The sequence below is a fragment of the Rana temporaria genome, chromosome 2 (assembly GCF_905171775.1).
Source record: "Rana temporaria chromosome 2, aRanTem1.1, whole genome shotgun sequence".
Classification (NCBI taxonomy): Eukaryota; Metazoa; Chordata; class Amphibia; order Anura; family Ranidae; genus Rana; species Rana temporaria.
The window spans coordinates 494,235,158-494,249,400 of record NC_053490.1 but is presented as its reverse complement, the minus strand read 5'-3'; the positions used below and the strand labels follow the sequence as shown (position 1 = coordinate 494,249,400).

At 42.7% G+C, this 14,243-nt stretch overlaps 1 protein-coding gene across 4 annotated transcripts in view; it reads left to right on the top strand.

The window, feature by feature from the left end:
- Positions 1-14,243, top strand: part of LOC120927870 (amyloid beta precursor protein) — a 344,594-nt gene that overhangs the window by 254,391 nt on the left and 75,960 nt on the right. For 2 of the 4 annotated variants that reach the window (XM_040338835.1, XM_040338833.1), the window contains exon 7: positions 2,304-2,471. The exons of the other annotated variants lie outside the window; for them this stretch is intronic. In XM_040338835.1, coding sequence (XP_040194769.1) covers positions 2,304-2,471 — 168 coding nt within the window. The remainder of the gene's footprint in view (positions 1-2,303; positions 2,472-14,243) is intronic. 4 annotated transcript variants of the gene reach the window in all.

The window sequence follows — 14,243 nt, the reverse complement described above, 5'->3', positions numbered from 1 at the left end:
GAGAGATCTGATTGATTGCTTCTGTGGACGGGTGTTTTTTTTTATACAGGTAACAAGCTGAGATTAGGAGCACTCCCTTTAAGAGAGTGCTCCTAATCTCAGCTTGTCACCTGTATAGAAGACAACTAGGAGACAGAAATCTTGCTGATTGATGGGGAATCAAATACATATTTCACTCATTAAAATGCAAATCAATTTATAACTTTTTTAAATGCGTTTTTCTGGATATTTTTTTTGTTATTCTGTATCTCACTGTTAAAATAAACCTTCCATTAAAATTATAGACTGATTATCATTTTGTCAGTGCGCAAACATAAAAAATTAGCAGGGGATCAAATACTTTTTTCCCTCACTGTGTATGTCGGTGTGTATATATATTATTTTGCACAGAGGGTTGTTTTGCTCTTTTTCACATTAATTTCCATTTCTTAGCTGACTTCACCCAAACACAAAAATGAAGTTGTAGGTGAAATTAGGAGAGTTAAGCCGGCCATACATGGGTCGAATTCTGAAATAATTTTTTTTTGGAAAATCATATCTTATCTTATATTTCACACAATTAGTGGGCCAGAGCAATGGCCGATTTTTTATGTGGCCATCGAATTTGAGTGCTCGGGCATGTAGAACATTTTTGAAAAATTAACAAATCTATTTTTAATGATGGAGGAATCATTCAAGAAATATAATCAAAAAGAAGAAATGCACAGGCGCTGGAGTGACCTGGAAACAAAAGAAGGTTCCCAGACACAATTTTTTTTTTTTTGTAGCAAAATGAGGTGAAATTGAAGGTTTGGTGGTCGAATTTCTAAATCAGTGGTGGCACCATCGGATTACAAAACACACAAAAATGTTTAAAGAAACATTTTTAGAATTTGACCCATGCATTATAGCCTGGTAGCACTGCCTTGCTACATACAGTATTAGGCTAACGTAATTTCAGGTGGTACAGTGGTGGTTCCAATTTGCTAAAAATATTTGCTCTATTCTGCTTTCCGATTTAGGATTTAGGAATTTGTTGGCACAATTTAAAGCAATCTGAATTTTTTTTCCATTAGCAGATAATTCCCAATTAGATACAAAAGAGCACTTTAACATATGTGAACACTGCCTAGGCACCCAACGTGATTGTCAGGACTGCATCATTTCATTTTTGCTCACTCCTGCCTCTGTTTATAGGAACACTGATGGTGTCCTCAGGGGGCCAGGGGTTGTCCATTGTAAGTCCTGTATCAATCACAGCTGATATTTATTGCACTGTTTGAAGCTTAGGACTGCCTGAGTCTAGATTCACTTTAAAGGGCTTGTATTGCCTGATGTGAATAGCTATATAACTGTCAAAATTCCCTTCTATTGTTATTTCCCAGCATCTTGCTGTACCGGTGGCGATTACCTCTTGAGTCCCAAAATAGATTGGAGATTCCAGGGACTTTTCTAGACTGCCAGGAAGTATCTGGCTGCTGGTTAGTCCAGCCATCCAATAGTCAGATTGGGCAAATCACTAGACAAAAGAGGATTTAATCTTGGCGGTTAGGTGGTGTATTTACAGGGAGCTCTTACACATGAGAAGTATCATGCACAACTGTTGTTTTGTTCAGACTATCGGAGTGTTGAAAGTGGTTTTATAGCAAGCAGTTTGTTTTGATAATTGCAAATGTAAATGGTTCTTTCTAGTGAATTGTAATAATCTAATGCCATTTTCTCCCTATAAAGCAAATTGTCTTTGCGGGTTGGAAATATGGCGTTAATTGGCAGTGCCGTAGTGCAGCTGTGCATGCGTCATGAAAGCTGAGAACTATTTTTTATGCACCACAGTGTGCTTAAATTCATCCCAGCTCCGGGTATCATAGCAAATCACAACCATTCAATTAATTCTTCCTTAAAGGCATGGTTCACCCAAAATTGGCATTTTTCTTTTTGATAGATGCCAACCAGTTTAATCCCCACACAGTTTTATTTATCAGTTTCCCCGCTGGCGAGATCTGTACACCAGAATTTGTCTGCCTTAACCAACAAACATGCCTTAGACTTGGCCTTTTCCCACTGGATTTTGTTTTACCTGCTTTGTTTAAATGCCATAAGAGGAGTGGGCCTCCAGTGTGATAAAGGGCATAGCTGGGAACACCAGAAAAAATGTATTATATCTCCTGGAGTCCCAAGAGCTAGAATAAATCAATGGATGTTTCAACATCCACACGATTTGAGAGATCGGTTTTCAGTGAACCTGACCTGAAAATTGTTTTAGTTGTGTTTGTATGCCATGCTGCTCTCAAACTAAATTGGGTTCCTCCGCATTTTGGAAATAGAGGTGTGTTCTGAGGAAGCTGAGACTGGCCCTTGCCGAGCAATGATCACCCGATGGTACTATGATGTCACGGAGAGGAAATGCGTACCGTTCATATATGGAGGCTGTGGCGGCAACCGCAACAACTTTGATTCCGAGGAATACTGCCTGGCAGTCTGTGGCAACATCAGTAAGTGGTCTTCTTTGACCTGTGGCAGCCTGTTGCCACAGCCTCTGCTCCCAATAACAAGTCACTTTCTGGAAACTGCCCTGCCTTATAACTAACCTTACCAGTTCCCGGTGTTAACCTTCTCTGTGTCTTATTAATTGCTTTATGTGAAAGCACGGTAAATGGCCAGTCTGCATCCCGTGGGGGAATTTACAAAGACAATGCAGAGTTATTCAAGGGCTATCAAGTGCAGATCTCACTGTGATTTATTTATCAATGGATGTCCAGCCAGAATCACTGCACCTAAAATTCAAGATGTGGCATTATGTACCCAGTGCAGTAAATTTAACTGAACGTTGGCAACATCTTAACGTTAGTCAGGTGTATTATATTCAGAGGCAGGTTTATAATGCATTACTTGCCTGACGAAGAGGTCCTGCGTGGCTTCGAAACGTTGCACTTTTTTGTAATGCCTTATTTGTAATACATTTTTGGATGCTGTCTGCGATCCGTGGTATGCTGGCGAATATTTTTTAACAGGTTTATAATGCTGTCTGTATCTCGTTCAGTCTGAAACCCATCATTCAATCTGAAACCCATCACCTAAAATCTGACCATATAGTCTCTGTACAATCAACTTTAAAATTGCAAAAACAATACCAGATCTAAATCATCCAATTAATTTGTATTGAATTATGCAGGCCCTTTCTTTACATACTTGTTGGTAGATCTAAATGAGAGCGTACAGTTAGATTGTAATTTGTATGGTCAGCTTAAAGAAAAGGCGTGTGCAGTTAGGAAAAGGTGGCACTTAAATTAACCTATTGCTTATTGCCCTGCATGGACAATGTAGAGGGTTCTCTTTTAGAAAGATCACCTCACCCATAATTGATGAATTAATTTCTCAATTGATGTGGAGTCCCCAACTAGTATTTAAAGTCCACCCTATCACTAAAATCTCTAAAACCACAGATATCCATGATCTAACACTAACCTATCTAGCCTGTAAAGAAGAAATCAGTATACATACCTTTTTTTTTAAAGCCGGTCCGGTCTCCAGTGGTGGAAGCCCTGCAGAGGACACAGCTGACATCAGATGGGAAGTGAAGTCACCCATAGACTTACTATGGGGCCTCCGTTGTCGACTGCGTCCTCTGCATCCCCCTCCATAGCGAAGTCGCAGCTGACAGCTCAGCGTGGGTTCGGGTCAGATCGGCTTCAAAAAAGGTATGTATACTGATTTCTTCTTTACAGGGTTAGATAGGTTAGTGTTAGATCATTGATGTCTGCAGATGTAGAGATTTTAGTGTTAAGGTGGACTTATCCTTGAATATAAATTATGGCCTCCTGGAACAAGATACAATTGCTATAGTTTTTACCCTGGCTTCCCACTTTAACCATTAGAAAACCAAACAGAGGAATCTCACTCCTACTACTTTCTCTCTAATGTCGTTTCATGGAGCCCTTCTAATAGGCATTGCTTTGGGTGGAGAACACAAATATTTTACTTATGGCATTTAAAGTAATTATAAATGATCACCTTGTAAAACAACCTATTCGGTTTAAAATAGAAATGAAAGGCAAACATCTGTGTATGGATATAAAAAACGTTATAAATACCTTTTTTCCCCTTTCTTATAATTGATCACATTCCCTCTGTTCTCAGCTGCATAAGAACTGGGGCAGAAGAAACCACAGGACACTGAGCTTCACAGAGAATGGCTGTGCAGGCGGCGTGTGTCAGGGCTAGTCTGATCATTGGAGGAGAGCACACAGAGTTCCTAGCAAAGCTAGAGAACTGACCATGCTGTGTTCTCCTGCTTAGTGTGGTCAGTTTTTTTTAATAGGAAAGCAGACGGGAACACCAGGGATTTCACACCAAGGAAGCAATACAAAGAGAGCAGGAGGCGTTTTCATACAAGTACATGTTACATCAGGCACATATTAGGAATATGAAATGCTTGGGTAACAAACGCTTAAAGTAATTCAACCTGCCTTACCACTAATGTAAGGAGTTCAGGAAAATAAAATGGAAGCCCTCGTTTTATCCAGACCCACCCAATTCTGCATTGCCGCTCGCTGCACGTCTTTGTAAATTTACCTCCTGTGTGTTGACTAACAGTTTGGATGTGCGCTACAAGGCACTAACACTCTCTGCCTTTGGGACGCTTTGAAAGCTGCATCTTTTTGGTAGTTTGTCTTCAGCAAGATAATTATTGTTGTTGTGTTCCCCTGGAAGAATTTGTGTGTTGTAATTTATGATGATGCACTTAGTAAAGCTAATTAAGGTGATAAATGCTGAAATTAACTTCATATTTTATGTGAATGGAGCAGGGTGGTTTAGTCGTTGGGAAGTGAAAGTAATGGAAAACATATTGGAGGAAAGTCGTATTTCACTGGTTGCTGTCAAGAACTTTTACATTGTTTCCGCTTTTTGTTATATTTTTAATTATATTACTCCTTTAGGTCCCAAACACTCATCGATAGGCGAGAGTCATTAAATAACGCCATGCATAGTTAACAACACTCTTACTATTTAATTGTCTTTTCATATGTTTATAAATTTAAACTGCTCTGTAGACCTAAATGAGAAAATGATTCATGTTCATGGTTTTAATCAATGTCTATCTTTAGTTATTCGAAGTAAAAGAATGCTATTCAAAAAAAAAATGACATGATCTAATTTGTTTACTTTTTTTGGGCCTCATGTTTTGTCCACCCTAAAAAGGAATGGTCTCCATCCTTGTCACTCATGGTGGCAAATTTGATGTTTTCTTTTATTATTCTGAAATAAAAAAATTTAGTTGGTTAATAAATTGAGTCAGTTCTTCACGCTACCCTGTTTCCCCAAAAATAAGACCTACCCTGAAAATAAGCCCTAGTTAAAAATGCTTGTAAAATCCTATAATCGACTATTACAGTAGTATATAATGTACAATGTGTGTGGTTCTGTAATATAATTGCGGGGGAAGAGAGCTCCGGCGGGTAACAGAAGCACAGATCAGCTCTATACCAAAGGTATTTGGCACAATTATATTACAGAAACACACACATTGTACATTATATAATACTGTAATAGAGTGGATTATAGGATTTTACAAGCATTTTAACTCCGTTCACATTGGGGATTCCTGACAGGCAGGGAGGGAGAGGGGGAGAGAAGACATCAAATTACATAGTAAGACCTACCCCGAAAATAAGCCCTACTGTGTCTTTTGTTGGCATAATTAATATAAGACCCGGGCTTATTTTCGGGGAAACACAGTAGCTCAGGGCCACTACAGTATACTGGTAATCGTCTTGCATTACATTATAGCCATACTTCAGGGTCAGATTGGCCATTAAAATGACTACTTCCCTTGTAGAACCCAAGCCAATTTCAGACCCTGTAACGTATTTAGACCAAAGATGTGAAAAGGGCAGCTGCCTTTTTGTGCAAAGGAAGCAGGATGCACAATATTTTCAAAAAAACATAGAAAATACAAAATATATAAGACAAGAGTAGACCTATAAAAGAGAATATCTATGTGGTTGACAATTGAGTCAGGTGTTACCATAATTAATGTTTGCCACTTTGTTGGGTTGAAACCAGTGGAGCATGCATGATAAGGGTTATTGATACTGCCCCTCAAACTGGTAATTCAATCTTAAAGTGACATTTTAAGAAGTATAGGGGCTAGCGTTGTTGGCCTTCTCAAGAAAATGCTTGGCTGCTCTAGTTTTTGGTACTTTTGAGTCACCGACCCAAAACAATCATGCTGTGAGTATCAGAAAAGTATCCGCATAACCTTCCTTTTCCTTATTAGGGTCAGCAGTTCAAAAAGCAATGAAGACAGAGCTGTAGCATGACAGGGAGCTCCCATCCTTTAAAAGAGGGTTTATCAACTTCAGTTTTCATATAAATATCTTCATGTTGTATGTCTATAAGAACTTTAGTAGTTTTGACAACCAGCCAATATATGCAGACAAGGACAAGATGGACCAGGAAGTCACATTGCTCTCAATCAGCCCTCAATAAGGGCCGCTACCCTGGCTGCAATGAGTGAGTGAGTGAGTAACTTGTATAGCGCAGCAAATGCGAACTTAATCGCCTCAAGGCGCTTGTCATCCAGAGTAGTACAGATCTTTCAGAAGAGGTGGGTCTTTAGCTTTTTCCTGAATGCCCGATGGTTTTCTTCCAAGCGGATGGTCGTGGGTAGAGCATTCCAGAGCCGTGGTCCTTGGACCGAGAATCTTCGTTCTCCTTTCGATTTGTAGCGGGATTTAGGAATTTGGAGAAGGTTTTGGTTGGTTGACCGAAGCATGCGCTTGGTGACGTACGGTTTTATTTTCTCGCATAAGTATTGAGGAGCTTTTCCCTGTGAACATTTGTGGGTGAGGCAGAGCGTCTTGAATGTCACCCGGTCCTGTACGGACAGCCAGTGGAGGGACCTCAAGACTGGGGCGACTGATTCCCACGGCTTTTTACCTGTTACCAGTCTGGCTGCCGTGTTCTGGACGACTTGTAGACGCGCCATCTGGTATTTTGGTAGCCCTAAGTAGAGGGAGTTTGCGTAGTCGAGTCGTGAGTTGATGATTGTTCCGACAACTACTGCCGTGTCTTCTTTCGGGATAAAGGGGATGAGTCTACGTAGCATGCGGAGCAGATGATGAGAGCTGCTGACGACTGATCCTATTTGTGCATCCATTGTCATGTCTGAGTCGAAGATGACTCCGAGACTTTTGATTTTTTTGCTTGGTGCGATGGTTTGTCCGAGGATGGTGGGCGGTGTCCATGTGGTCCTAGAAATGGATTTCCTATTTGCGTGAAGGATAAGTAGTTCTGTTTTCGATCCGTTAAGTTTGAGGGAGCTTTCGGTCATCCAATTGTCGATCAGTGTGAGGCACTTTCCAAGTTCAAGAAATTGGTCTTTTTTGTTGGTGATTCGAAGGTAAAGCTGCGTGTCGTCCGCATAGGAGTGGTAACGCAGGTCCTGTTTGCTGATGATTTTGAGGAGCGGGCGGATGTAGATGTTGAAGAGTAGAGGTGAGAGGGGTGATCCTTGCGGGACTCCGCATGTGATGGTCCGTGTTTCTGATGTGAAATCTCCAAGTTTCACGGTCTGAGTACGATTTTCCAGGAAAGATGCGAACCACGGTAGGGCTGCGTCAGAGACTCCTGCTACTTCTTTGAGTCGCGTGAGCAATATGTTGTGATCTACTGTGTCGAAGGCTGCACTAAGATCCAGCAGCACTAGGAGACAGGATTCTCCGTCATCTGCTGCTTCAAGGGCGTCATCCCATATCTTGAGAAGAGCCGTTTCTGTGCCGTGGCCTGGGCGAAAACCTGATTGTAGAGGATCTAGGAGTTTGTGGTCGTCCAGGTGGGGCTGGAGCTGTTGCACTACTGCTTTCTCCATGATCTTGGAGATCGTGTTCAGGCTTGTTACCGGTCTGCGCTGGTTAGGGTCTTTCGGATCGAGGTTGGGCTTCTTTAAGAGAGGTTTTATTATGCCTTGTTTGAGGTTGTCCGGAACCATCCCTTCCCTGAATGATTGGTTTATGATGTGCGTTATGGTGGGTGCCAAGATGTCCGTGCATTCTTTCAAGAGTTTTGTCGGGATGATGTCGTTTGGGGATGTGTTGTCTCGGAGGCTTCTGATGATGTTTTTTGTGGTGTCGATGGTAATTGGGATCAGCTCGAAATTCATCGAAGTTTTGTTGATTTCTTCTTCTTGCTGTATCTGAGTGGGGTTTATGTTTTTTTTCTGTTGAACTGTTGCCCGAATCTTTTCAATTTTGTCGATAAAAAAGTCTGATAGTTCGTTGCAGAATTCTTGTGTCTCACTTGCAGGGGGCTCCAAACAGGAGGGGTTCATAGCCTTAGAGACTAGTTTAAAAAGTTCCCGTGGATGGTTTATGGCAATGGTTTGCTGTAGGGTTGGGGGTGCCTTTGCAAACAGAAGAATCAGTGCTACTACCCATATAACATACTGATGAGCTCCTGGGTTCTCGATCCAGTCGTTTGGCTGAGTAAATAATGCAGAGAGATGCTCTGCACACCAGTTGTTGCTCTTAAGAAAAAAAAACGTAATTTTTATTCGCAGATAAGATCACTTGACAAGTTTCAGCCTATGAGGCCTTAGTCATAACCTATGACTAAGGCCTCATGAGCTGAAAATCATCAACTGATCTTTTTACACTGGTTTTTGAATAAAAAGGAAAAAATTCAAGACATAGCACCTGTAAATCGCCTGAAAACTGCCTCCCATGCTGCCCGAGTGTGAAAGCCAGAGTGCTTTCACACTGGGGTGGTGCGCTTGCAAGACGTTGGAAAAAGTCTTGTAAGCAGCATCTTTGGGGCGGTTTGCTGCACTCCCAAAATGCCCCTGCCCATTGCAATGAATGGGCAGTGCCTGAAAAGCGGTTCAGAAGCGACGCAACACAGGCGTTTTTAACCCCTTCTTTAGGGTTGAAAGAGCCAAGCTAGTGTCTCTCTTAACCCTAACGAGCGGCGCTTCACCGCTAATGCACAGGCGGGCCCCAGTTTAAAAGGGGTTTAAGAGCAACATGTGGTGTGCGGATCATCTCTCTGCATGGGGGGTGGGGGGGTGCCTTTCTTCTGTTACAAGGCTGACAGGAGTAGTGACAGCCACAATTATTCTAAGAAGCAAGAGAATGCTGGGTGTAAGGTCCCCTAAGCTTGCACCTCATGAACTGGTGGGCACAGTTTGGCATCTTTGCCATGGGCACTGGATGAACTTGTCCCCACACTGCTTACAATCATTGGTGGGCAGAACAGACCGGGGGTCTGTGCAGCTTGTGTACTTCCACTGTAGGCATCAGCAATGCAATTATATGGCCACTCATAGAAGAATATTATAGATAGGCATTTACATGAACAGTGGCTGCAGGTGGAAAGGGGAATTGCAGCCACCAGTCTTATGAAAAGGAAATCGGGGTGAATCTAGTCCTAGGAATAAGGATATGAGTAAGGAATCTTTCAGTGGTTGCTGCAACAATATAAAGGTCATTGCAAGTTAATATATCTCATTTGCAAAAGTGCTTTTACATTTCTTCTGCCATTGGACTTTAAAATCTCTGCAAGTAAAGAAAAAAAAGCAATAGGGATCTGTGAATCTTGTGCCACAAGTACACTCTATTTAAAGTGTTACTAAACCCATAACAGTAAAATGTATATGCAGTAAAGCATACTTGTTATACTCATTGTAGGTTATTCGTGTGCATTGTGTAAAAAGGCTGTTTGATCCTGTGTTCTCTGATCCTCCCCTTCATTTACTACCCCAATCCATCTTCTGATAGTACAGAGCCTTGAAGACACTCTGCACATGCTCAGTTTGGTGTGTATTGCTAGAGAGATTTTTTTTTTTTTCTTGGGACAGTGCATGTGATCACACAGGGCCAATCGGCACTCTATGCAAGTAAATGTGCAAAAAACTGGATCAATAACTTTCCCGCAGTGTTTAGTAACATGGATCTAGATGCACATGGGTTAAAGCACAGCAAGATTGGTAAAATAAAATAAAAAAAGGGCCAAGGGAGAATAGTAACAAGGGAATCTCACACACAGGGCTGCCATCGGGGGGTAACAGAAACCATGTTCCAAGATCTGCAGAAAACAACAAGGGAAGAGGTGCCTCTGGGTGTAGAAGTAAGAACAATTTAATCATAAGATATGTGTACAAGCAACTCACATTTTAAAAGTGATCAGTAACCCTTGAGTAAGGCCCCTTTCACATTGGGGCGGGAGACGCGGTATAGTGCCGCTATACCGTCGGAATTGCCGCGGGATTCAGCCGCTAGCGGTGTGGTATTAACCCCCGCTAGTGGCCGATAAAGGGTTAATACCGCCCGCAATGCACCTCTGCAAAGGCGCATTGCGGGTGGTATTACCGCGGTTTCCCATTGTTTTAAATGGGAAGGAGCAGTATACATACTGCTACAAAGATGCTGCTTGCAGGAGATTTTTTTCTCTCCGGCTTTCACATTGAGAAGGCTGGGCAGGAGTTTTTCAGGCGGTATTTAGGCGCTATTTTTAGCGCTGTACCGCCTGAAAAACTCCTCAGTGTGAAAGGGGCCTAAGAGTAGTCCCAAACATAGGGATGATCATCAGATTCGCTACATCTTCCTGCTTGCTGAGGGGTGCTGTTGCTGCTTGGTCCAGGGGACTGCTTTAAGGTAGAAAAGCTAGCCGCAGTGGAGCTGGATGCAGAGCGAGGCCTGGAGTGCAGATGTCGTGCAGGCGGAGGATGATGATGTCACTCCGCGTGCATGACATCTGCGCTCCGGGCCTTGCTCTGCATCCAGCTTCACTGTGGCCGGCTTTTCCACCTTAAAGCAGTCCCCTGGACCGAGCAGCAACAGCACCCCTCAGCAAGCAGGAAGATGTGGTGAATCTGATGATCATCCCTATTATAGCGTTTACAAAATAGGGGGTATTTTTATGGCATTTTTATTAATATATTTATTTTACTAGTAATGGAGGCGATCAGTGATTTTTTTTTTCGGTACTGCGACATTATGGCGGACACTTTTGACACATTTTTGGGACCATTGGCATTTTTATAGCGATCAGTGCTATAAAAAGGCATTGGATTACTATAAAAATGCCACTGGCAGTGAAGGGGTTAACACTAGGGGCGGGGAAGGGGTTAAGTATGTGCCTGGGTGTGTTCTTACTACACAGCTCCCGGTCCCCGCTCTGTAACGAGCAATCGCGGGTGCCCCGGCGGCGATCGAGCCCGCCGGGCACGGGAGTCGGGGGCGAGCGGGGGGCGCGCACGCACCCCTAGTGCCCGCTCGAAGAGCCGACGTAATATGACGGGCTCTCGCCCAGGAGAGCCGACCTGCCGCCGTAGAAAGACGGCGGCTGGTCGGCTAGTAGTTAAGGCAAGGTCTAGAGTCTTGCAGCCCTCCTCAGAACAAAGGGTGTTCATATAGCTGGTTAAAGAAGGAAAAAAGTAGGGTGCACCAAAGTTTTATTAAAAATAGAATAAAAGCAATGATCCTACCCACAAAAGAAGCTTAGGTAAGCGCTTTTCAGACAGTTAAAGGAAAAAAAATGTTTTGCTCAAATTACTGTTTACAGGGTATAGAGACATAGTTAACTGATTCCTTTTAAAAACGATTAAAAATAGATAAAAAAAAAACAATCATATAATGTACCTTTAGTTTCAGTTTCGTTTTTGCATGTTATGCTGCCTCTGTGCTGTATAGAGCCATAGAGAAGTGAGGGTTTGAAAACAAAACTAGAAGCTCCCAGTACTGTGGTCCAAAGGAAACAGACAACCAGGAAGTGTCCAGAACAGAGCAGAATTACAGCAACATCAGAGCAAAAACGAACAATGAGGACATGAAACCAGGACTGCAGGTAAGGTAAAGGAAGCTATTTAGCTAAAAAAAAAAAAAATTCCTTTAGTGACCCTTTAAGCTGGATCTCATGGCACCTGCCAGTGGTGCTTGATGACAAGGAGGATCAAATGATACCTCAAACATCTGGACGGCTGATGCGTTTCTGGGGCGTACCCCTTTCTTCAAAGCCTAGGTGGTCCGTGGTAGCTCTCTCCTGTGTGCCCTCGAATAAATATGTGTGTACACATGCAAAGAGGCCCCAGCCCAGGTGAACATCAATTAGCAAGCCCCACCCTTCTCATATTGCCCCACCCACCCATGGGGATGGAACTCCCACATTCCCACTCCCTAAAAGGTGGCCAATGGGTACAGGTATGGTGGCCGAGGTGAGGACACCATGACGCCAACTTCTTATTTACCAAGGGTGTACCTATATGCAGCCTCTAATAGACAGGAGCCAGCCACAATATTAGCGCCCTGGTTATAGGGGTGGGGGAAGGAAGTGAAAAGGGGCATAGAGGAGACCGCGGGCGATTCCAGATGCAATTGGAAACTTAGAGTCCTTACCCCAAGCCAGCAGCTCCTGTTGTGGTTTAGGGTTGCTTTGCTGTTTCGGGGCTTGGGCAGCTCAGTCATCGAGTCAGCTATACATTCTGCAATATATCAAAGTGTGGTTGATGAGAATGTGAGACCATATGTTCAGAAGTTGAAGTATTTTGACAAAATAATGGTCTGAACAGCACTTTAGCCAAAAATGGCTAAAAAGGTAGTAGTAGAGGGTTATTGACTGCTATAGACAAACCCCTGATATAAAATGTTGAAAAGGGGTCATTCATGCAACTAGCAACTGAAAGACTTTTACATATGAAGTGTTCAAAAAAAAATTAGAGTCTATGGGGCAGATTCACATAGAATCCGCGGCGGCGTAGTGTAAGCCATTTACACTACGCCGCCACAACTTACTGGAGCAAGTGCCGTATTCTCCAAGCACTTGCTCCGTAATTTGCGGTGGCGTAGTGTAAATGGCCCGGCGTATGGCCGCGTAATTCAAAGGGGGCGGCTTGTATTTAAATTAAGCGCGCCCCCACGCCGATCGAACTGCGCATGCCCAGGCCGTAAAAATAGCCCAGTGCGCATGCTCCAGCTCACGCCGCAAAACGTCAATGAGCGTCATTGACGTAAAGTCCTATTCGCGAACGACTTAGTAAAACGACGTAAACGATGGAAAAAGACGACGCTGACCCGACGCCATACTTAACATGGCATACGGCGGACTGACGTAAGGTTACCCCTCATATAGCAGGGGTAACCTTACGCTTACGGAAACAACATAAACGAGGCGGCGCAAAATCGTTCGGGAATCGGCGTATCAGGCTCATTTGCATAGTCAAATGAGAAATCGCCGTAAGCGCCACCTAGCGGCCAGTGTAGAATTACATCTAAGATCCGGTGGTGTAAGTGACTTACACCTGTCGGATCTACGCCGTATCTATGCGTAAATGATTCTAGGAATCAGACGCATTGATAGCCGGGGCCAAAAACAGAGATACGATGGTGTATCTTGAGATACACCGTCATATCTCTTCTGAGAATATGGCCCTATGTCATAGATTGGAGGGTGGTTATACAAGAGGCCACTAATGCTACAGAGGGTAATACCAGCTTTTAATGCCAAGGCTTTTCCACAGTTATTCTTATTGATATTTGCACTGAAAATTGAAAAGGAAAATTCTTCTCGTGTCCTTATTTTAGCGTATCACCTTTATCTGTAGGAAGGATCAGATGTTTGCCTGTTCAGATATGTTGAGAATGTCAACAGTTTCCATGGGGTGTACTTAATTTTTCATGTGACTGTATATCGTTTTTGTGCTGCTGAATGTGCTTTAGCATAATTTCTTCAGTGCTGAACGAGGAGAGAAACTCTGTTAACCTGCCTCGTAATGATCACTTGTGCAGACCTTCATTTCATAGTAATAGAGGGTAAATGTCTGTCATTAAGCTCTGTATCTCTGTACTTAGCAATGCATGAGTTTAACCTTTCACTGCTGCTTTCCGAAATCAGGCAGAATATGTGATACAGCCATATGAGCGTCAAGGAAGTAGTATAGAGTTGATAAATGATGTGAGTGTCAAGACTGGAGAATTACCATATAACCTTATTAATATTTATGTCTATAGTCATTACACAAGGCCATAATTTGATAAGGAATGGTATTGTTCTACCATTTTTCTGGTTGAAAATGAAATTGATCAATATCATATCCAACTACATAATATTCAGGTGATCCCATCCAATAAAACTGATATGTTACAATTACCCAAATTAGGTCTAACAGGGAAAATCTTGTCCTTGTAATATAACCTATGCCGTATGTCTGACCCAGTAGTTTGGCATTATAAGAAGATTTCCCCTCTATTATTTTTCTGGGTACAACCCAAAAT